The sequence below is a fragment of the Rhyacophila brunnea genome, unplaced genomic scaffold (genome assembly GCF_057557595.1).
Source record: "Rhyacophila brunnea isolate RB1 unplaced genomic scaffold, BYU_Rbru_1.0 scaffold_20, whole genome shotgun sequence".
NCBI classification, from domain to species: domain Eukaryota; kingdom Metazoa; phylum Arthropoda; class Insecta; order Trichoptera; family Rhyacophilidae; genus Rhyacophila; species Rhyacophila brunnea.
The window spans coordinates 17,363,903-17,387,460 of record NW_028232860.1 but is presented as its reverse complement, the minus strand read 5'-3'; the positions used below and the strand labels follow the sequence as shown (position 1 = coordinate 17,387,460).

The following is a 23,558-nucleotide window of genomic DNA, read 5'->3' as shown; positions in this document are numbered from 1 at the left end:
ATTTTTTATTTCCTTTGCTGTTAACCCTTTTATATTAAAATGTTTAATAACAGCTCTAAACTAAATTTTCTCCATTTTCCACAAGCAATTTTTTTTTTTAAATGTACGAGAAACACACAACAACCCGACCAATCTGATTGAAACTTCGCAGCATACTGAATCGGTAGTGCCGCTGCATGAAAACAAACCGCTTACAGTACTAGTCGCGCCACCTGTCGGCTTTTCTAAGGACTTATTGACCCACCCTCGTAGGAAGATTTCGAGAACTTGTTTAAAAAAATGTTCAAAAAACGTAAAAAAATCCCTTGACTTTGGTTAAAAATGAAATTTCTTGAATTCTTCGGTGAGCATCTTTGGTCGGAAGAGGTACGAAAATTAAAAAGGGTCTCGGAGTTTCTCAAATTCTTCGTTATTTTTTCCTGGGAAACAAAAAACCTATACATTTTCAACAGAAATGACAACGCGTACTATATTTTTCTCCAAATACTATAATTTTGGAGGCTCTGTACTATAATTCCACTTTGAAAAGATGGCAGCACTGCCATAGACAATAAACAACATTCTGTTGAACCGTCAAATCCAAAATCTGTCATTATCTTGTTTGACAGATCGTTCGGTGCCACTCTTCTAAAATACGGTTTTATGTGTCTACCGAACCATGGAGGGTGCTCCATCCGGTGATTTACAAGCTAAATATCAGAAACTGGCTTCTGAATATTCTAAGGTAAATTATTCTTACAGCCGGCTTTGCAGAGACTTCTCTTTGTCGAAATATCGGCGGGTCATCGAATTCTAGAGGGCGTAAGCAAGGATTACTATGTTCAATCATTATTCACACGTCCCTACGCACTTATAATGTTTTTATTGTTTAATTTGTCTCCTCGCATTAAGAAATCAAATCGGGACTCGCAATGTAAAGAAATTGTTATATGCCAGCAACAATTTTTCTTTTTACTGTTTTGTTATTACGTGCATTAATTCGGATCGCATGTATTCTGATAACGAATTGTTTCGTTGCCTAATTATCTGTTTTCCGAGTTACACGCGTTTAGAGATGTGACACACCGAATGTTGACATTCTCTAATCACACCAAGTTGTTTTAAATGAGTGTCTTCGTAAAATAAATGCATTACATTTTCATTATAATTACATTGGCACTCTAAAAGACATCTTTCGGTAAATAGACAGTACTCCTTACTGTCTAAAAAATACTCGAAAACTGACCCGTGATTCATATTTATAATGTAGAAATCCAAATGAACGTATTGTACAAATATACAAATGTGTTAAGTGGTTAATTTCGTCATAATTAGGTAGGGTGCAGGTGGCTAAATTGGAAAAGCCCACTCGCTGGAATCCTGTCCTGGATATCTGTTTGAGTCCTGTTGTATTTTGTCAACATTTTTTTTATAGGTATGCGTTTTGGGTGTTTCTGAATTGAGGCGTCTAATTCCAAGATTGCATGCATGGATAGTTTAGTGGCTTCTGAATTTTCACGCGTTAGTTAGTAGTAGAAAAAAATATGAACTACACCGCACAGAGCTTTTGACGTTTACCAATTTGAACAACTTATCAAATAGCACCATACAATGACGACAATGCATCTCGCATATGAGGCGTATAATTCCAAAAAGCGAGAAGTCCACATTTGGTCAAAATCGAGCAAAAAATACGCACGTATTCTTTGTATAATTTTACACAATATGTATTGATCTATAAATTCCAAAACGCGACATAACCCTACGAAAAAAAATATTTTATTACAAATTATTACAAAAAGCGACAAGTCTGTGTGTCATAATATTTAAAGCTTGGTTGATTTCGAGCGTGTTTTAGTCAACCAATAAGGGAACGTTCAATATTGAAAAGGGCGTCTCCCATGCTGTAGCATCTGGTAAACTCATGACAGTGCCACGGAAATATGTGCCTTATGCGGAATAAATTTAAAAGTGAGGTACAAATAGCGCTACGTCCAATTTTATTTTGCCTGTATTTATTACATTTAAGAGTTTATCGGCTGAAACAAATTGCCATTTGGTTCTAATTTCGACATAGAATACAACGGAAAAAATATTGTAAATTGAAGGTTGAAACATAAAAACGTTTCCCGAAAATATTGAATTGTGGACTTGTCGCTTTTTGTAATTAGACGCCTCAATTATGTATTTTCAATAAAGAATGTTACATTTTCAAATTTTGTAAATTATTCATTAAATAAAAAAATAGTTCATTGATTTTACTTTTGTTTCTATAATAACAATAATTAGCTCCTTCAAATGAATGAAACGAATCTCATTTTTCTCTTATTTACATTAAACACAAAGCGAACACAAGTAAATTTACATTCAACTGACATTAACAAGAAAGTCTTATAGGAGATACGTACATATTGAACTATCTTTTAAGTGTTTAATTTTTTGGTCTCTCTGTCACTTGACGTAATATGTTATTTTATGTCCAGTAAGTACCACACAATATCGCTAAAATTTGAGATATGTTTCTTTGATCCTAAGGGGCCGAGTTTTACGTTAATATTGCTTGCAGTAATCCTGCCGTATAATCCGCGAGATTTGAGTATCTTCGGTTTCATTATTGCCGGCATTAATTGAGTAAAACTGAATGAATATTTGAAAGCCGCTCATCAAATCCACAATGCACCCCCATATTAATGTGACAATACGTGTGTTGCTATGTCCACCTCGGTCAGCAGTGAACCGATTACTAATCTGATTCTTGTGTTAAATAGATAAGATCTCACGTGCATGTACTGAAGAAAGGAATATTTGATGAACAAGCCAAGCGAACTGACCTCCGTGATCACCTGAAGGAGAAGGAGAAGAACTTGAGGAAGAGTGAACTGGAAATTGATTCTTTGAATTTTAGAAACCAACAACTCACAAAGCGAGTCACAGTTTTACAGGATGAATTAGATTCCATACAGGTTTGTTTATAATGAACTCTATAAACTCTATTGACACAAGTTGATTTACTAAACAAGGGTGGTTTCATAATTAAGGTAAATGAAAAGAAAATCAACAATTACGTATTGTTAGGGTGAAACTTTATTTATTTTCAAACTATTTATGCTTTTTTTTTTATCTCAACACACCTTTTCTTTTTTTTCGACCATGTCCGATCCTAATAGGATCATATGGGCCTCCACAGAGTAGAGGTTTTGTATTAACAGATTTTGTTTTTTTACGATAAATCGATGTCAGCCACTTGCTCAACCTATTTGGTCCATACCCTGACTTACACACAAATTGAAAAACAATATGTGTACTTGCCAGACCCAGGATTGGAACCTGGGACCCTCGGCGTGATAGTCCAACGCTTAAGCCGCGCGGCCACCGTGGGTGTACACCCTAGGCAACACACCTAGTCATACAATATTCGAAGGACATTATACTATTATACAATACATAAAGACCTTACAAATTACCAATTGCAGCCTTCATCACTTTATTAATAACCGAAAATTGCTTTCATTAAAAATATTTTCACTTAAATTATGTGCAAAAGAGCACAGCGCTATTATAAGGTGAACGACTGCTTTCTTGCTCTTTCTTTTGGACCTCGCCAGTGACTTTTTCAATAGTATTTTTTTTGCTTTTTTAAAATCTGTATGTTATTCAGTATGGCTTAAATTATTAATAATTCTTTTAAAATCATGTGATCCAAGGGATCGCTTCTACTGGAACTCATGTTTTCCCGCTACTTACGTAATCTCTGCAGTCTCATTTTATTAAGTACATTTAATTCTCAGTTATATGTTTTTATTACTTTAAATTTACGTCTGAAATAAATACATAATACAAAATACAAAAGCATATCGTCGTCTAAATGCGCGGAACTTGTAACTCCATATTGACCAACTTTACAGGGGGAAGAAAAAACTGTTTTAAAATAAAACGGACACGTTTAGGAAAATTTTGAAAAAACACTATTAGTATTTTAATGTTATAAATGCGTAAATCTGGTCATTTTTACCAAATATTTATTAATAAAGAAGATAGAGGAGTTACATGGTTTGTTTTTGTTTTTTTGAGATTTGAGCTGGGAGTTACAATGTTTGAATTAAAATAAACAGTACCAAGTTTGTTTACATTATGTTGGAAAATTAAATAAAATTGTATAAATAGGGGAAATAAGCATTGCATAAATGAACGAAAATAGATTTACATAATTAAAGTGTATTTAAGTTAGCTTTCAAATGGCAGATTAGTATATTATATTAGTAATAATCGGCCTCCATACTTGCTTTCAACGGCTGAAGGTATTTGTACTTATTTAATTTTATTTTAAACCTTCTTGATATAGTTGAGGGAGGCTGTCAAAGAATTTCGGTTGCATAATAGTAGGTACTTTAATTTATTCATCACTAAAACGCAGTTTGAAATTAATATTTCCATTAATTCCATCCATTATATTGCAGTGCTCGAATATTAGTTACGACTGTGTCTTCTAGTTTTCCTCCTGGTCGTATGGATTTGTAAAATTTAACATTAATTTTTTTGAAAAAATGATGCTACTCGTATAAATAAATGTGACATGTATGGCTTAGGTTTTTTCCTGGCTTCGTTAAACGCAGTTATATAATTAGCATGAACAATTTTTTTTTTGATTTCTCAACCTCTTTAATAACTGAGCGCATCGATCAACCTCAATATGAGTATGGTCCTTCTCCATTTTTTATTATACAGTGGTGATATTACGTGGCATTGCAATATTTAATAAAGCATTAGCGAGTACTACATATTTTTCTGGTTTGTAGCTCCATCACTATACAGAATAATGGTTTTATAGTCGTCAGAAAGAGGTAGAAAAGGAAGAATAAATTGACTTATTACACTAGAAAGCTAATCTGTAGTAAGCCCACATTCGACTTCAATCGAAACACAGCAATGACCAACAATCGTTTTTGGTTGTAGAGGGTAAAATTATGAATGCCAAGTTTTGTTTTCAAATATGCGCTGGAAATATTAGATTTTGGATATAACAAAAGTAAGTCCATTGTAAACACATATTTTTCAGTAATTTTGTCAGATTCCTTTTCACTCCTGCCGTATTTTCTCTTTTCTTGCTGAACAAGGTGTACAAGTCTATCTAAATTATTTGTTTTGTATGCTGTGCATACTTCGCATTTATATATTATATATTTCTTACACTGAAATAGTTTTCAATTCAGGTATTCAAATTTCTGACTCAAACTCCCATACCTACTATGTTTAAAATGTTTATTTGTCCCTAAGGTCAAAATCAGTGTTTCTAAACTTTTTTACACTTGCGGACTACTGAAAATATCAGAGACGTTTTATGCACCGCTAACTCATAAAGAAAACATTATTTATAATATAATAGCGTACGATCGCAGTTGATTTTGTCACGTAAACCATTAATATATTTTAAGAACAAAAACACAATGCTCAAACACTTGCAGGTGCACAGGTTTTGAAGGATTTTATTGAAATTTTTAGCATAGGCATTTGGACGCCAAAAATTCGCGGACCACCAGAAACTTTCTGATGACCACTGGTTGAGAAACACTGGTCGAAATTATACATCGGCATAATTAAATATACAACTAAACTTACTGCTTTCCACTTTCTTGGGCCATGGTTAATTAAATTTAATGTTAAGCAAAAATAATGATCGAGTTTGATACAAGGCAACATGCGTGGATTTTTTTGTATGACTTTACTGGAGTTACAAGGTATGAAAACTGACAAATAACAGAGCCTGAGATACAAGGAATGAACAATGTGCTTTTGCTACAGTAAATATTTTTTTGGAGTTACAATATATGAACAGATCGATGGACAATTAAATTTACTATAACACTGTATACTTAATTCATTTTAGGCCAAAAGTGGAGTTACAAGTTCCGCGCATTTAGGCGACGATATGCAACAGATTTCTTTTGATAAATTTGCCAAGTTGATTATAATGCAATGTACAAGGCCGAATTTATACAACACAGTTAGTGGGCGATCTTTTACTTTTTTTACTGTAGCCAGGGTGGGTAGGTACATAGTATATTTTTGTCATTCTCCACATTGACTCAAATGCTAGCGTACTCGCTTATTTAAAAATCGGTTGCGAACGCTGCTGCAAAAAGATGCTATGAAGTACATCGGTGGCCTAAAAACCTATTTTACTAGCATTGATGATATACAAAATGAAACCTTCAAATCAATATAGATAATAGCGGCCTGCAGATGCACAATCTTTTCTGCGTGAAAGCGTATTGTGCGCGGGAATTATCGTGTGTCTAAAGTTATGTAGCGAACAGTGAAAGGAGTGAGGTTAGTCGTGTCCAATATTTCACGCGTGCTACACGTCATATCGTCTTTTAGCGGCCTTTACATGCACATTCTTTACCGCTTAGGAGCGCTGTAAAGGCCACTTATGTGAGAGTTTTATATAAACAAGCCAAAAATATGTATCTAGTTTGAATATTTTTTAAATGAATAAATATATTTTTTTTAATTTACATTTATTTTTACATTATTTCACTGTACATACATGCTTGATTTATCATTTTTTTAACAAGTATGTTATAGAAAATAAGGTAATCGATGTATTATTGCTATTTCAATATAATCTCATGGAAAACATATACCCACTCAGCGTAATATATTCCAATTTGCTTTGTTTATTGAATTTTAATTGCAAGTTACTGCTAAACATTGATTGCTACGACCATATAATTATGTAATAATTATTTGTCTTGTTTTTGCAGTTACATAAAGGTGCTAAAAAGGGAAAACACAAAAATGACGAAAGCGGACCATCGAATAATCAAGGAGAAGTTTCTCATAATGCCCTGCTGCAAGAAGAGTTACAGAAAAAAATTATCGAGAATGCGCAACTAGTTTCACAGGTACAATAAAATTACAATTTTCACATTTTTTTTTTTTGAATCTTTTATAGAGAATCCACGAAAGGCTCCACTCCATTTGGCAGAAAAGAGGTTTCTGGCAGTTAATTTACTAAACGAATTTTATTGATTAATTCAACTTGTTGCAGATGGCCGACAAAGAGTTTGAAGTGTCGCAGGTGAACATGAGGATGGAGGATGCGGAGAGGCAGCTGTCGGACGTGGAAACCAGATATAAATGCGAGATGGTGAAACTGCGCAGTATGAACCAGGAGTTGCAGATGGCACTGGAGACGGCGTCCAACGGCCGCGACAAGATCACTCTGCTTAGTCAGGGGACTCCTAGCAGACATTTTGCTGGATCGCTCAATCACAACCAGATACCTAGCATCAATGGAGATTTCTTATCGGAGGGGGGCAGCTTAGTGAGTTGTATTGCTGTGTATACTGTATCTATAACTTTGATGGAATGCTTAAGGTTATATATAAACTGGTTGCAAAATGATCTGTAATCCACTGGCTATCAAAACGTTTGGCAGTAAAATGCACAATATAATATGAATTAATTTTTTGTGTACTAAATTTAAAGTTATCATTATTTTTATGCTGGGTCAGACATTCATTGGATTGCTTTTTTTTCAAGTGCAACCATAGAGTTTTTAAGTTTATTTTTGCACTTCTTGATGTTATTATTTTTACAGATGTAAATTTTTTTGATTGTTTTTAGATCGGTAGTGAAGACGCCCTTTCCGCTGAAGAGTTGCAAATAAATGAACAGCTGAGTAAAAAAGACCAACTTCTAGTCAAGTTAGAACAGGTGAATCTAATTACATAACACATTATTTTTATCTGTTATCACTTTGTTATCGATGTATTGTTGGAATGCAGACAGATGGCGAACAGACAGTCTGACAACCTTTCATCTGTCGAATTCAAATGGTTCAACATACAAATCATATGTGTAACTAATGGCTTGTTGGCTCCATAACCCCAATCTACAAGTACCTACCAGCAGCAAAGGGTGGAGGTAGGCTGAGGAGATCTGATATAAATAGTACACACTAAACTTTGTCAATCACACTTGAGTTCAATCAAAACAAATAAGTGTGAAAACAAAGTTTAGTGTGCACTATTTATATTGGTTCTCCACAGCCTACCTTCACTCTTCGCCACTTGATAGGTACTATCATGGAGTTGCATGATCGCTTAGCCTTTTGTTCATTGGTTTTCGTATAATTTCATGTGCAATACAAATATGTATAATATAATAATTACATAAATACAATGAGATAGATAAAGAATAGCCTTTGGAAGGTCACGAATTTGCTTCCCAGATCCAGAACATAAGCGTTTACGTATAATGTTCAACTTTGTTTTTCTCTCTTCCCACCACTTTAAATACCTCAGTCAGTATCCCTTCAAATATTAAAAAAATAGCACAATGCTAACGGTTTTATTACGTTGCAGGAAAATCAAGCATTGAAAATCGAATGCGATCTGCTAAGAATGGAGAAAGAAATTTTAAAATCCGATTCCAAAAAGTTCACCAACCTATCAAGCGACACGAGTATATCAGAGGCAACCGATTCTGACAGACAACGCAGGGTTGCCAACTCGAGAGACTCGGACACTCATGTCGCCGCAAGACTCGGCGGTCTCAAGAGTCCAGCAATAAATGAAGAAGAACACGTATCGAAAGAAATTATGCTTAAGACTTATTTTAGGGACAAAATTTCGGCTATGGTGGCCGAAAAACAGCAGTGTGATAGTATGAATAGGCATTATATGGAAGAGGTATGCACTTACAATAATACATTCACTATTAAGGACCCTATGCACAGTTATACTTATATATATTACCGAAATGTCGATTACCAAAGATGAGGATGTCGGTCATGAACAACGCCACCATGTTTCATTGCGCCAACTTACGAAGTACTAATTTTCTATGGCTACCAATTCTACTGCACTAAAAACGTAAACCAGAAATACCATTGAGTGCTATAATATTCCCCTCCCTCTAGTATAAGGTCCAAACTCTATGGTTATGAATTAGTAGCAAAAGTATTTTTTTTTATGTAATTTTGATGGTTTAAATTAAGCATCGTTCTGACACTTGCAAACATGTGACATATTTAGCAAAACACACAATCTTTGAGTAAAACTTGTCAAGTGAATGAATAGATAGAACCAAAAAGCTGTTGGTATTCCTCAATATTAGGAATTTAAATGTGCCAAAAATATATCTTTTCCTTTTTCATTTCTTAAATCTTATGTTTCAAAAATACTTATTTTGTTTGAAATGCATTTTTGAAAACCTCCAAATTTTGAAATAAAATTTAGCTCTCATTCGTGTGGGAAGAAATCACCCCTATTGTAAATAACCGATAGTGTTACGTTTTAATTTACCTATAAAATCATGTTCAGCGTATGTAAGTTTTTAATATGTAATTTAAGTTTCTGTGGACCGACCTTTTATATTTTAGTTCTCTCTTTAAAAAACTTTCTATATTTACCAAACTAAAATTATAAGTCGGTGCTGTGCACTTGCATGATCTTAGTGTAACTGCCGTTGGTATTAATTCCCCACCAATTATTTCTTTATTATTTTTTCAGAGTGAAGCTTTGCATTCTCGGTTAGAATATTTACAAAAAGAAAAGGAAATGACAGAGCAAGCGATGGGAAGCACGCAGTCCACAATTAGTCGCTTGGTAATATATACATTTTCTTCTTTATATGTCCAAATGCATAGTCATACTTATTACCAAAGAGTCCTTAAGCAATGCTTAAGGCAGCGATTTCCAAACTGGGAGGCGCGGAGTGTTGCAAAGGGAGGTGCGAAAAGTTTAACACAAATGTAGCCACAGGTTTGCAGTTTGCAAATGAATAGTTTATAAAGAGCCTGTGGGGCCTGGGCATAAAATACATCACAAATTTACTCTAATAGTTAAAAAAAAAGTCACCTGCAGCGCTACTTTGTTTCATGGCGATTAAATATTTTAAATATGTGGTTGTGCGTTGTAAATTGATGTGATACCTATATGATGATTGCTGTAGGTACTTAAATGATAACTCCCGTGTATAATTTAGGAAACACTACTTTAGAGCACTACACTGACCTTAACCTCACCGTTAGGTAGGTGGGCCCGGCAAAGATTCTAGTCTGGGGGCCCGCTTCAGGATATGGGGCCCATGATAGAATCCATTTGTCAATGAACGATGATGAATTTGGATTGACTACTATTGAAAAGGAAAAAAATGATAGAATTATCATGCGATAATTCATTGAAACAAAAACCCTAGTTCAATTTTAATTGAATCGAAGTGAAGAATAATATAATAATTTGTCAAGAAAAGCAATGTAAGTTGTAAGTAAAGTATTGCTACCATTTGTAACATCATATTTATGCGAAATGGGATTTTCAGCATTAGCTGCAATGAAATCCAAATATCGACCCCGTTTAGTAGAAAAAAAGCACTTTGTGCTAATAAACAAGCACATCCATCGCATGAAAAACAAATTAATTTAAAAATGAATGTAATAAAAATAGTAAAATCTTGTTTATTTTTATAATTAATTTATTTTTCATTATTGTATTAAGTAATACATTTTTGGCTATTTAAAAAGGTGTCTGTATTATTTAATAAAATAAAGGGGGGGAGGCGCCAAGATTAGATTTTTTTTAAAGGGAGGCGTAGTAACATAAAGTTTGGAAACCACTGGCTTTAGGTTACAGTGCTGAAATCGGCATCTTAGTAGAAGTGAGAAAAATAAGTGACATGTTTATTATTATTTTTCTTATTCGTTAAGGCTAACTTAATGTCGACATCTCTGCATAAGAAAATTTATCAAGAAACAAATTTTATAATAATAATTTTACTTGTAACTATTATGCCACATTTAGATACAAGAATTTTTGAAAACAGGAATGAATGATTCTTTTGAAATGAATATGTATGTATATTATATTTGAATTGTTCCACTACCAACATAGAATTTATTTGATGTTTCAAAGTTTTTCCTATAGACGGCACTTTATTTCTTTTACTTTATCTTTAAATACATCCACAGTCTACTTCCACTGTTATGGTTTGGTTTTGATAGGGTTTAATTGAATTTAAAAAAAAATAACCAATACCATCTGCAAATTGTATTCTTAGTTCAATGAAAACAAATAAGTGTGACTGGCAAAGTTTAGTGTACATTATTTATGTCGAATCTCCACAGCCTACCTCCACTCCACCCTTTGCCACCATTTCACTATTATCTCTGCACTCTCATAATCTGACACTAATGGGTCACAGGATCGTGTGTACTAACTTGCAAAGTGACTGGCGTGCTGTAAATTAGTATGCACTCTATGCGTGGTAATGGACATTCATGCTGTGCACTTCCAAATTTGTTGCACACGACTGCATGAATGAATGAATGCGTGAATGCCAGCAAATTATTATTATTTTTCTTATTCGTTAAGGCTAACTTAATGTCGACATCTCTGCATAAGAAAATTTATCAAGAAACAAATTTTATAATAATAATTTTACTTGTAACTATTATGCCACATTTAGATACAAGAATTTTTGAAAACAGGAATGAATGATTTTTTTGAAATGAATATGTATGTATATTATATTTGAATTGTTCCACTACCAACATAGAATTTATTTGATGTTTCAAAGTTTTTCCTATAGACGGCACTTTATTTCTTTTACTTTATCTTTAAATACATCCACAGTCTACTTCCACTGTTATGGTTTGGTTTTGATAGGGTTTAATTGAATTTAAAAAAAAATAACCAATACCATCTGCAAATTGTATTCTTAGTTCAATGAAAACAAATAAGTGTGACTGGCAAAGTTTAGTGTACATTATTTATGTCGAATCTCCACAGCCTACCTCCACTCCACCCTTTGCCACCATTTCACTATTATCTCTGCACTCTCATAATCTGACACTAATGGGTCACAGGATCGTGTGTACTAACTTGCAAAGTGACTGGCGTGCTGTAAATTAGTATGCACTCTATGCGTGGTAATGGACATTCATGCTGTGCACTTCCAAATTTGTTGCACACGACTGCATGAATGAATGAATGCGTGAATGCCAGCAAAATCACATTGATAAATTCGACGTATTGCAGTCAAGATAGATCCGGCTTAATGTCCTCTGCAAAACAACGCTAAGAAAAAAGCGAAAGAGAAACACACTGTACAGCCCAAAAACTAAATGATTACGGAATAGACTACGGTGCGTTTGTAATTAAATCCTTATTAGCTAGAATAGTCAACATTCAAAGGAATATAATTGATGAAGTGGTGTCTCTAATTACAGGAAGATGAGCTGCACTCGACTAGTACCAATTACGAGCAGCAACTGTCATTGCTGACAGAGCACGTCGGAAACCTCAACGATAAACTCACCCATCAGTTTGAAGAGATTCAACATCTCAAGGGGCAACTCAGTAAAAGAAAATGAAGTCCCGCCCCTTTGCCACGATTATAATATTTAAATAATTTTGAAAGATATTCCTCGAAAGATGTTGAGAAAATAATGATTATTGAGCCCTTCGATGATACCATCATACCAATATTGTATTTTTTTAATTCCAGTGATTATCTTATAAACTGTTCCATCTGTAGTTTGTAAGTAAAGTAGCCATGTTTACCTTGATCAAAAAATCTGTGAGTAAATAGATTGTGTTGCCTTGATAATAGCCAAACCAAAAACCACCATAATAGCCATAGACTAAATATGAAATCTAATATTAATACTATAACTATTGCAAAATTGAATTCTACAAAGTAGTTGTTTCCTCAATTACCCATTTATTTAAAGGTTATGAGAGCTAGTTTTAATTTTATGTTATAGGTCTAAACATACTTGGGCTGGCGTCTTGTGATTTGGTAGTTTTAATGCCTTGACCAAAATTTCTTCTCCATACTACAGTGAAACCTCGTTAATACGAATTCCATGGGACCGAAAATCGAAAAAAAATACGAATTACGAAATATGAAATGTAATGGAGAAAAATATAAAAATTTTGAAAAAAAAATTTTTTTTTGATTTCCATTAATTTTGTTTCCGATCATAGATGTTCCTACCGAATTGGGTCATATAATGTCAGAATTATTTTTATTACCTTCTTAAAATAAGTAATTTTTGATTTTTTAAGAAAAGTCTCACAATTTTCAATGACTGGCTCATGAAATAGTGTACTTTATTACGATTTATTGAATATTTTTGTATGCCATGAATCTGAAATCATTTCGAATTATGAAATTCGAATTAAAAGTATGGTTTATATGAAAATAATGTTAAAGGGACTTTTTTGCGAAAATTTCGAATTACGGCGAATTTCGAATTATCCGTGTTCTTATTAATGAGGTTTTACTGTATCACAGGATCCGTTATGTCTAGTGTGTAGTGGTCACTGCATTAAAAACTAATTAGCTCTGTACAATTATTAAAGATATCATAAGAAAATGATGTTAATTTATAGTTCAGTCCCCTAGGGTTGAAGAAATGTATCACAATTTTTAATGCTTTTGAGTTACGTGTGGTACTGGACATAAAATAACATATTACGTTAAGTGAAAAATTCAACAGATAAAATATAGTTTAATACGTATCTTCTGAAAACACTTTCTTTTTAATGTCAGTGGAATGTAAATTTACTTGTGTTTGGGGGTCTCCTGTAAAGTAGAAAAAAATTAGATCAGTTTCTTTGACCCTAAGGGGCCGTATGCATACCTATGCAACTCTATTCTCTTCTTTCTATGTTTTCACCATTGAGGATCATGACTCCTTTTAAATTTCTTATTTATCACTCCAGCAATCCCTGCATTCTGTCGTGTGCATAGCTGCTGTGCATAAGGCCCCTTAATATATTATATACATATATATAGTATTTTACTCATCGACCATAATATAGTATTTATTTATTATATAGATATTATCTACGCTGCCAAGAAGTTATGGTCTTTCACTACATAATAAGTTAATAAAATTCTTGAAGTATCCTATAGTTCTTTCTGATGGTAGAGTAAAAACCATAATAATTACTGTATCATTTTGATTCAACCTGGGTTGCAGAACTAGAACTTATGTACATGTTATCTTATGTTAAGAAAAAAAAATTCTACTTTACACTTAAGAATACTTCTGCTGTTTCAACCAATGAAACCATAATTTGAGTATTTTGTCTCAGTTTGAGGTTAAATATTTGAGTTCACAAGAGTTAACAGTTTACTACCTAATGCAGAACTAGCCTAAGTGAAATTACTTCCGATATGCGGAAACATTGAATGAATCTGTCTCAACATTATGGGAAGATTTTTTTAATAAAATTGTTTCCGTACACATGTGGAGGAACTATTCTAAGTGACCGTTTAGCAGTATGTTCGGCTCCCATAGTCCAGTGCATAGGGCGTTGGCCTTTCATCCGAGAGCTCCGGGTTCAATCCCGGTGAAGTCACAATATATCGACTGTGTTTAGGAAAAAGGGCGTAACCCTCGATTTTTCGAAAAGTGATTTTATTAAATATTAACAATGTATACAACTAAATACACATTCTATAAAAAGGAAGTAAGCCGCAAATGCCGAATTATTATCTTAATTCAGGTTTTAATTATTGAGATTAATTAATTTTTAATTTATGGAAAAAAGCATTTATCCTCAATTTTAATGATTTTTCTGTAATAATTTCTTTAATTATTATTAGATCGAAAATATATTACACCACATCATCAATCATCATGCACCTAACGTCTGTGCCTATTTTTTAAAAAATATTAAACTAAAATCTCTCAAAAAACGTTTTTTGCCTCTCCGGTAAAATTTGTTCTGTGAGGGTTACGCCCTTTTTCCTAAACACGGTCGATATGTATGTGATTTTCTCAAGCGTGGGTGTTTGTGATTGTTTCACTTATATTACTGGTTACACTACTGTCATTGGATCTCATGGCCTGTTGTAGTGAACGTATATATATATATATATATATATATTTTTTTTTTCTAAAATATATCAATAAATAGTGTTAAAGCTATGGGCTGCGATTTCATAGTGCTGTGTGTAGTGCAATGGACATAGATTTACATTGATTTGAACAAAAATATCTTATTAAAGACCTTTTCAATTATTATTTATAAAATCTTCTCAGTTGGAACATATTATGGTATTGTGGACCTCCTGTCGATTGTTAGTCTTTGAAAACCCTCCAAAAGCATACAAAAAAAAATTTAAAACTAAATAGCAAAATGATACAATAAAATTAATAAATGCCACCGATATGTTAAATTTTATTCTGTGTTTATACAAATTGCAATAAAGTCTTTATCGCCTAATGAAATTGGGCATATTGTTGTAATAAATATTAAAATACAATAAAAAAAGAATACAAAACCCAAAAATATCGTTTACCACAAATATAAAATTTTCAACTTCTCTCTCTCTCTTTCTCAATTATTATTCTTAGATATTGACCAGTTCTATGCCTTCAGCAAGTTATCTCACTCTAAGAGGCCGTGATTGACAGGCCGCACATACAATTTTCGCGAGTTATCTTGTCCGACTTTAAACTGAAATTACTAGCCACTGTCGATTGATTTGCATAATCTAAAAAATTAAACACAGTGACATCTGTTTGAATAATTATGAAATACTAAGCCACAAATTATCGGTATTACAGCAAGTAGTAAGAGCCTTTGCTCTACATTTAACGTGTGTCGTTAAAAATCTACGGTCTGTCAGATACTGCCATAGTAATATCGTGAGGCATAGAAAAGGTTAAAAAAAATAACCTTTGATACACTTTTCTGGAAAATTAGCGATATAGGAAATAGGCTAGTTCTGCATAATGTAGTAGTGAGTATCTCAACATTCTAAACCGGAAAATGTGTACTTACATTTTTTTTTTCTCACAATGTATAACTAATAGGTACCTACACTTATTATTATCCGGTAGATGTCAAATATAATATTTAAATACACACTATTATTTCTGATACTAGAGATCAATAACGGTATAAACATATCATATTAGATAAAAACCTGGATAACTTTTGAATTTAAAAAAAAAATGGGTCGCCACGAAAATATCTAAATTGTTTATTTATGGTGTCAGAGGGCTCTGTATCATTGGAGATTGCGTACTGCATGTTACATGTCGAAAGACAATGAATGACAATAGATGTAAGGTGTAAATATTTAAACCATTATTGTTTCTAAATCACTATGTTATATTGTTTTAAAAGATGTTTATGTTACTATGATATACTAAACATGCATATTATTTGAATAAAATATCAATCAAATTTAACCAGACGTTTCATTGCACTCTACCACTTGATTTATTATTTATTCTCAGAACAATCTTAAGTTAAGTTAAGTTAAGTTAAGATACATAACAGGAATGCTGTGATTACATTATGATGCACGTCGCGTACTGTCACAGTAGTAGCGCCAGTACACGTGCATGGATTTACTGGCAGCAATAGTGTGTATTTCAAACTATCGTGACTGTTTACACGTAAAAGTGCTGACTGTCTCTCCAATATTCTTCTTTAAGCAAGACGCTATGTTGTCATTTTATGGTACTAATTTGATAGGTCGTAAAAATCGCTGAACCTCAGTGAGTCTCTCCGCGTTATAGTAATGTAGTCTCGTTCTACTGCGCAGGCGCAGATTGAAAAAATCCCAACTGTCACATTAAAATTCAGAAGCTTCCGAACTTTTTTGATTCATGCATGCAATGTTGCAACGTGCATGACAATATGTGTTTACACGTGAATTTTTTGTTATGGCCGTGATAATACGTACTTACAATAGTAAATCCTTGCACGTGTAAACGGGGTATAAGTGCCGCTTTGGGAAATAAGTGTATAATGTCGTTTTTCTTGGTGTTTAAAATGTTATCAGACTGATGCTCCCATCCCATAGCACATTTTTAACCTTGAAACGAACATTGTCAGTTAGCAAAATTTGCCGAAATCACCAGAACAATAATGAGGTCAACTCACGTGTACCGCGCTGCATCGACAGCCGCATGACTCAATGAACTTATTTATTATATTCTAAATGCCTACACATTTTCGACTCATGTCAAAATTGTGTGTTTTTAGTGTTTGGCACTATGTATTTTCTATAAGAATTTTGTCTATTATCTATGGTCTGCAGGTTGGGTTCTGTTCTAAATATTATCTATAAATGTGCAATATTGCAAGTAATTTTAACAAACGCACACGTAGAAACTGTTAAAATTAATTGAAATTAGTATGAATAATAATTAAAAATACTAATAAATTAGAGTTGAAACTCTCCATCATTTAATTTATATAGATAGTGATCGTTCAAAATATTCTGCAGCATAACGAAACCATAGACTAAATTTGTCACCCTGTCAGGATGTGACAGTATGCGACATGCATCATAATGTATTTGAACCTTAAGTTACATAATAGCAGGTAAAAAGTAACTCAGTTATAGTGGAATTAACAAAGCACTTTGTTTCGAAACTTCATTTCTTGATGGACTAAGGGTGGTATAGTAGAAGTTACAAGAAAAACACTTCATAGGCGTTATTTTCATTTATTTAGGAAAGTGTATTCTATAAAATATTATTCTAACCAATTTTAAATTGTGTATATACATATTTACATTTTGTAATACAGTAGAACCTCAATATAATGGACAAAATATCCGGTCAAATGTGAAAATTGTTAAAAACATCCTGTAACACTGCTTGTAAACAATGTTCTGCACATGACAATCATGTCATACCTCTCGCATTCGAATTTGAGTCATAATGCCCCGTTTTACTCGTAGACTGAACGTTTGCAACGCTGGCCGCTAATTCACACAGCAGCACAATTTGTTTACTCAAAGTGAATGGGTGCATTTATTTACTCTATTCAATAAGTTCACAATGGTTAGAGGTAGATGAAGTTGACTCTGGGTATCACATATGACTGGAAGGTGAAATAACAGATGAAGTTATGATCTTGGAAAATAAGGATTATATCATCCAAAGATGAATAAACAGGATTTTGTTTGTGTATTTATATAACAGACTTTTGGCTGCAACGGACTTACCCGCATTAGTTGGTTATATTGTGGTTCTACTGTAATATAATCGCATATGCCAGCTCCAGGCAATGTTATTAATTTAAATAAATAATATAAAAATACTATGAAAACAATAATCTAAAGCAAACCATATATAAATTCTTTACAAACTAGATAACAATATTTTTAAAAAAAATTACTTACGCCGGAATTCACAATCTATTTTTAATAAAAAGAATTTTACATTTTCAAATCTTGTGTACATTCAGGATTGAGTAAAAATATAATTCTACATCTGAAATTCATTTTTATGAAGAAAAGCCCACAGACTAGCATTTGAATTTTCGATTTAACACAATAATAAGTATAATATATTATTTAAACCCAAAAGGTACAGTGCGTTATTTGAAAAACAATCTTTACAGTCAAGGCAAAAAATCGATATTATTGCATTCAAAACCCACGTGATTTTTAATTACAATGCATATCATGTCAGTATTGTAACAAAATATTACGTACCAATATTCATCACTAAATAACTAATGGCATACAAAAACAATATCAACATTTTATTGCATGACTGAATGATATATACTAGGGATGGCCAGTGCGTCGATCGCGAAGGTATTTTTGGTTGATCGCGTACATAATAATAAATATTGTACTATTTCTCGTGAATTCTTCTAAATTTCTTGTCAATGAATGGGAAGAGGAATTTTTTTTCACTATCTCAAATGAAAAATATATTTGTATTGTTTGTACTTTGAGTGTATCAATTCCGAAAAGAGGCAATACTGAAAGACATTGTCGAATTGTCCATGGAAACTATGATGGAAATTATCCGCCTGGTACTGAGTTGCGTAAAAATAAAGTGGGACAATTGAAATCACAATAGTCTGGTCAAGTCTTTTCTCACCAAGTTTAATGAAAAATCTAAGACAGCTACCGTGGCTTCTTTGGTAGTAGATGTATTAATGAAACATAAGAAACCCTTCCAAGATGGTTTTATTAAAGCCGAGAAACAAACCAGAGAAGATATATTTAATGCATTTCAGTCGTACTTATATTAATCGTACTCGATTTCCTATTCATAAACTAGTATCGGTAATGACTGATGGAGCTCCTGCTATGGTTGGGAATCATGTTGGGTTTATTACTTTATGTAAAGATGATGAAGAAATACCCACATTTATCAGTTATTATTGCATTATACACCACCAGGCGTCATGTTCAAAAGAGTTAAACCTGGATCACGTGATGGATATTGCTTTTAAAATTGTGAATTCAATTCGTGGTATAGCTTTACAGAGAACGCAATTCCGATCATTATTAGAAGAATGTGGATCGGAAAATGGCGAACTTTTGTTAGATGTAAGGTGGTCTAGTCAGGCTAAGTTTTTGAAAAGATTCAGAGATATGTTACCTGAAAACAGTATTATAAGAAGGGAACAGAATATCATCAACTAGATGACAAAACGTGGTTGCTTGATCTTGTCATTCTCTGTGACATTACAGAATGATAGACATATTATGGATTCGCTGGTGCTGGTGGCATTGGTGTTGATAGGGTTGACAGTGTCAGGGTTGAGTTTTAACTAAGCTAGGAGTGATTTCTCTTAAAAAGCCACAGAATTTCTGACGTTTTTCAGGGGATGTATTATAGTTGCTTCTATCTTTTTTGCATAACAAACCTGCGTCCGGCCCTAGATCAAGTGGCATCCGTTGCATAGACGTAGAACGGAGTCTAATGACACTAGGCAAAAAAGGTATGTCTTTCAGCACACAATATATTAGAAGCATAATTAGTGTTCTAAGTCTTTTTATGTTTATAAAAGAAAATAAAATAGTATCTCTAACACACAACCATAAAACATATAACCTTATAAAAACCATATTTAAAGTTGATATTTGCATAGGAGTTCTGTTTCATCGAAAATCCACAAGGAAAACTGAGTACTTCACGTTCACTCTGCATATAATGAACATAAAAAATTACAGATCTTTATATTTTTTTATAAAGTAGGTATTCAGTCATAAGAGTTAATATTAAAACAACTTAAAAATAAAACCATTACTCTCAGTTCGACTTATTATCAGAGTGTAACAAGGTGTTAAAGAATTGTTTCTGGTAATTATCATTAGCAAGAAGCGGTTTGAGAGTGCTAAAAGTAAAAAAACCTACTTTACATCATACAATATACAATATTTATGTGGTAAGTTTAAGTATGTGGGCCATTTAGGTATATTAAAATGATCAAAATATTATTATTACGAAGCACGGAATAAATACTAATTCAAAATAAAAACGATAGAAATATATTATCATGAAGTTCACGATACTTCAATATTTAGTTGCTGGAGATTTTTTATGAGGTCTTAAATTAATCTAATTTGATGGAAAAGCTAGCCCCGCAAGAGCATCCTTGTTCCGCTTTTGGATTCTTCACAACTCGAAAGGCCGATTTGATGAGCTCTTCGTGGTAATCGATTGTCGATCCTTGCACGTACTCTAGCGATGTCTCATCAATAATTATTTTGGCTCCGTCTTTTTCGAATATCCTGAAAGTAAATTAGATTATAATATTATAAGCACAGTACGGCAAGGTAAAATAATTTCATTATTGGAGTGTTCAACATATTATAACAAAATCGTCGTAAATGGTACACGTTGATTTATTTGTCCATCTGTATGCAGGAAAGTGATATGAGGGGTCCACTTCAAAAAAAACATTCATAATAATTTATCATTGATTTTTTAAGAGGAAGCGCTGTCAAAACTAGCAAGTGGCACTGATTAGCTATATGGCTTTTCATCGCTTCAACCACGGATTCCCCCCGCAGTTTTCAGGGTAAATTCCCAGACACTGCAGTTTGAGTCTAGTGATGAATACCTAGCCTGCAACTATAACTATCCGTGCTCACCTACGAGTTATTGTGACCTGTTGCATCCACAAGTGGTTATCGAATGCATGTGGCCTAGTCATAATTTATTATTAGAATCGATAGTATCCTTTTATGTCCGTATATGGGAGCAACCCGTTGAGATGGCTGTTCGATAACCAGATTATTTGTCACAATCCTCAATTATGAGGTACTGACGAAGAAGAAGACAAAGTAATATTCCATTCACCTAAATAATTTGTATTTTTTCATTCCTGGGGGGGTCTGGACCCAAAAACATCCCCATAAGTATGAAATTATAACAAACCATTGATGTTGGTGAAGATATTGCAATAGTAATAAGTTGATTGTATGAAATTATAAACGCTGTGTGGAAACCATTAGTGCCACACATGTAAAATTAGAATATACTAAAAATTGTATAAGTAGGTACATAAATAATTTTAAAGTTGCTGATCAAACTTGTTTCGGAATTCTTCAGGCTATTTTAAAAGCCAAATAAACTGAAACTAATTGTTTTACAACACTGTGTACCTATGACCAGTGCAATATTATTATCTTTTACTACTTGCCAATGGGCAGTAATGTGGGATGAATAGATTGATAGTGCAAAATGTCATAGCTTTAAAATATGAATACTGCTTATAATGTGCCTGGCTGTTATTTCAGCTATTGAGGTATCTAATCCTTAAATGTTTGTCTCTGGTATATAAGCTATCATTATTTAGGGTACTCCATATCGTCAATTTGGTTAAGGTGTTTTGAGCTTTGAACCTACTGGAAAACAACCCAAAACTTAACACAGCCTATTTTTGGGTTACAGTAGATTGTTAGGTTTTTGGTCTCAAAAGACCTCGGTTACAAAAACGATATGAAGTACAATAAAATTAGGTAGGTACCCTATTTTATACAGTGTATGTAAGCATCTTTGATGGCTCATTTAAGTGATTAAGTTTAAGGAACCTAAATCTAGTAAAACAGTCTAAAATAAAGCAATGTCTTCGTTATTATTATGTAGGTATTTGATATATATATTAGATAATAATAATCTGACATACTTATCATCGGCGGACATATTTGTATCCAAATCAAATTTATATTGGAATCCGGAGCATCCGCCTCCTTCCACTGCCAGGCGGAGATGAGAGTTGGTATCTTTGCATAAATCTCTCAATTTCGTCACGCATTCGTCGCTAAGTTTCAATCCAATTTCACTTGAAATGGTGTCATCTTGTTTCGCCGTGCTTTTTGTGGACGACAGGGTTCTAATAACGCGAGTAGACGTCGATAACAGTCGGAATATTCGCGGATACGCCGTAATATTATGCGCCATGTTTTCAAGGAATTTTGATTTGACAGCTGTTGCGAAATGTCAATTTCGCTTTTCTCTATTGCCTATGGTTACTAGGTGTTACCATATACAAAAATTATTTAAACAAAATAATACTGATACAATATACCTACTTTAAATACATATTCAATCAAGTGCCATATACAATTATTATTGAGGTTCGTTTCTTTCAACCTGAACGAAACAAATCAAATTAAACCATAGACAATATACATACAAATTGTAGTTGACCGAAAATGGTTTGAGTTTTGACGTTTGGTTCAGTGTATCATTGAAAATCAAACCGTTCTCGGACCATCAGAAATGGTTTGACATGAAACGTCAAACCAATTCGGACGATCCATAGACTAATGGCAATCTGTCAAAGTGTTGATAAGCAGTCACAATATCATACTGTCGACATGAACATGTGGTCAATTATGAAAAGCTCTAATCAAAAGTAATTTTTAAAAACTCGTCATACCTATAAATCTTATAAATTAACTAAATGGCTACCTATTTATGAAGCATTCTTTATATTTTGTGTATTTAAAATGAATGAATACCTACGACAGTTTGTTAAATTTGTATTATTGTAGACCACGATAGGAGGTTAGAATTTCGTAACAAGTTGACGTTTCAATAAATATGTTTCTGTTTTAGAGACTAATATATTATGAATTAATTTTAAGTACTAGCAACACAAATTAGTTGTCAGAAAAGCGTTTCCGTGGACATTCTACCAAACGGTTCCAAATCAAATAAATCCAACGTGCCATTTGATTCGTTCAGTTCAGGTTCAATGATACGAACTTATGAATGTATGTACTGTTATCACTTATCATCACACATAAGCGGTTTCCATTCCATCAGTGTGATCAAGATGTAAACTTGAAAGATATTGAAGTCAAACCTTCTTGAGTAAACTGGATTTATCAGACTGTCAACATAACTCTAGCAGCATACATTTGCTGATATGTTATGCCCAAAAACTAGTTTTAGTTAACATTATGCATAAGATACAATGTATCTACTATTTTACAATTTCTTTTATATCTACATTATAAAACCATTAATTTTTATTAAAGTATAATAAAAATATCGACATTGTCATTAATAGCACCTGTACACGTGCCTAGATTTACTGGCACCAATAGTGTGTAAATTCAACTATCGCGATAATAACTGTTTACACGTAAAAGCTGTCTCACCAATCTCATTCTCCAAGTGTAAGTGAGACGCGTTGTTGTAATTTGACTGGTTGTGAAAATCGATTAACGCTAAAATGCTTTGCATGATGTAGTTAGTACTTTATCCGGTAGGTTCGCCACTGACATTCTACCGTGCCGGCATAGATAGCCTGCACAACTTTTTGATCCAT

At 33.2% G+C, this 23,558-nt stretch overlaps 3 protein-coding genes across 3 annotated transcripts in view; 1 reads left to right on the top strand and 2 right to left on the bottom strand.

Moving 5' to 3' along the window:
- The window catches only part of mRpS5 (mitochondrial ribosomal protein S5), a 344,261-nt gene that overhangs the window by 150,157 nt on the left and 170,546 nt on the right, over nt 1-23,558 (bottom strand). The gene's annotated exons all lie outside the window — the stretch shown is intronic.
- Nucleotides 589-12,869, top strand: LOC147071302 (uncharacterized). Its single transcript, XM_085948210.1, has 8 exons — nt 589-724; nt 2,748-2,942; nt 6,744-6,884; nt 7,031-7,306; nt 7,609-7,698; nt 8,349-8,675; nt 9,498-9,593; nt 12,215-12,869. The coding sequence occupies exons 1-8, from the start codon at nt 659-661 to the stop codon at nt 12,356-12,358; spliced, it is 1,335 nt and encodes a 444-aa protein (XP_085804336.1). The 5' UTR covers nt 589-658; the 3' UTR covers nt 12,359-12,869.
- LOC147071301 (iron-sulfur cluster assembly 2 homolog, mitochondrial) lies at nt 17,461-22,189 on the bottom strand. The gene is made up of 2 exons (XM_085948246.1): nt 21,906-22,189; nt 17,461-20,505 (listed from the first exon to the last, which is right to left on the bottom strand). Exons 1-2 carry the CDS (start codon nt 22,178-22,180, stop codon nt 20,328-20,330), a joined length of 453 nt encoding a protein of 150 aa, XP_085804372.1. The 5' UTR covers nt 22,181-22,189; the 3' UTR covers nt 17,461-20,327.

What these genes read in the sequence shown, in the direction of transcription:
- LOC147071302 (XM_085948210.1), top strand. Translation starts at nt 659, where the DNA reads ATGGAGGGTGCTCCATCCGGTGATTTACAAGCTAAATATCAGAAACTG. An exon ending in TGGCTTCTGAATATTCTAAG is followed by an intron (nt 725 to 2,747) that starts GTAAATTATTCT and finishes TGTGTTAAATAG; the next exon opens with ATAAGATCTCACGTGCATGT. An exon ending in AGTCCACAATTAGTCGCTTG is followed by an intron (nt 9,594 to 12,214) that starts GTAATATATACA and finishes CTCTAATTACAG; the next exon opens with GAAGATGAGCTGCACTCGAC.
- LOC147071301 (XM_085948246.1), bottom strand. Translation starts at nt 22,180, where the DNA reads ATGGCGCATAATATTACGGCGTATCCGCGAATATTCCGACTGTTATCG. An exon ending in AATATGTCCGCCGATGATAA is followed by an intron (nt 20,506 to 21,905) that starts GTATGTCAGATT and finishes ATTTACTTTCAG; the next exon opens with GATATTCGAAAAAGACGGAG.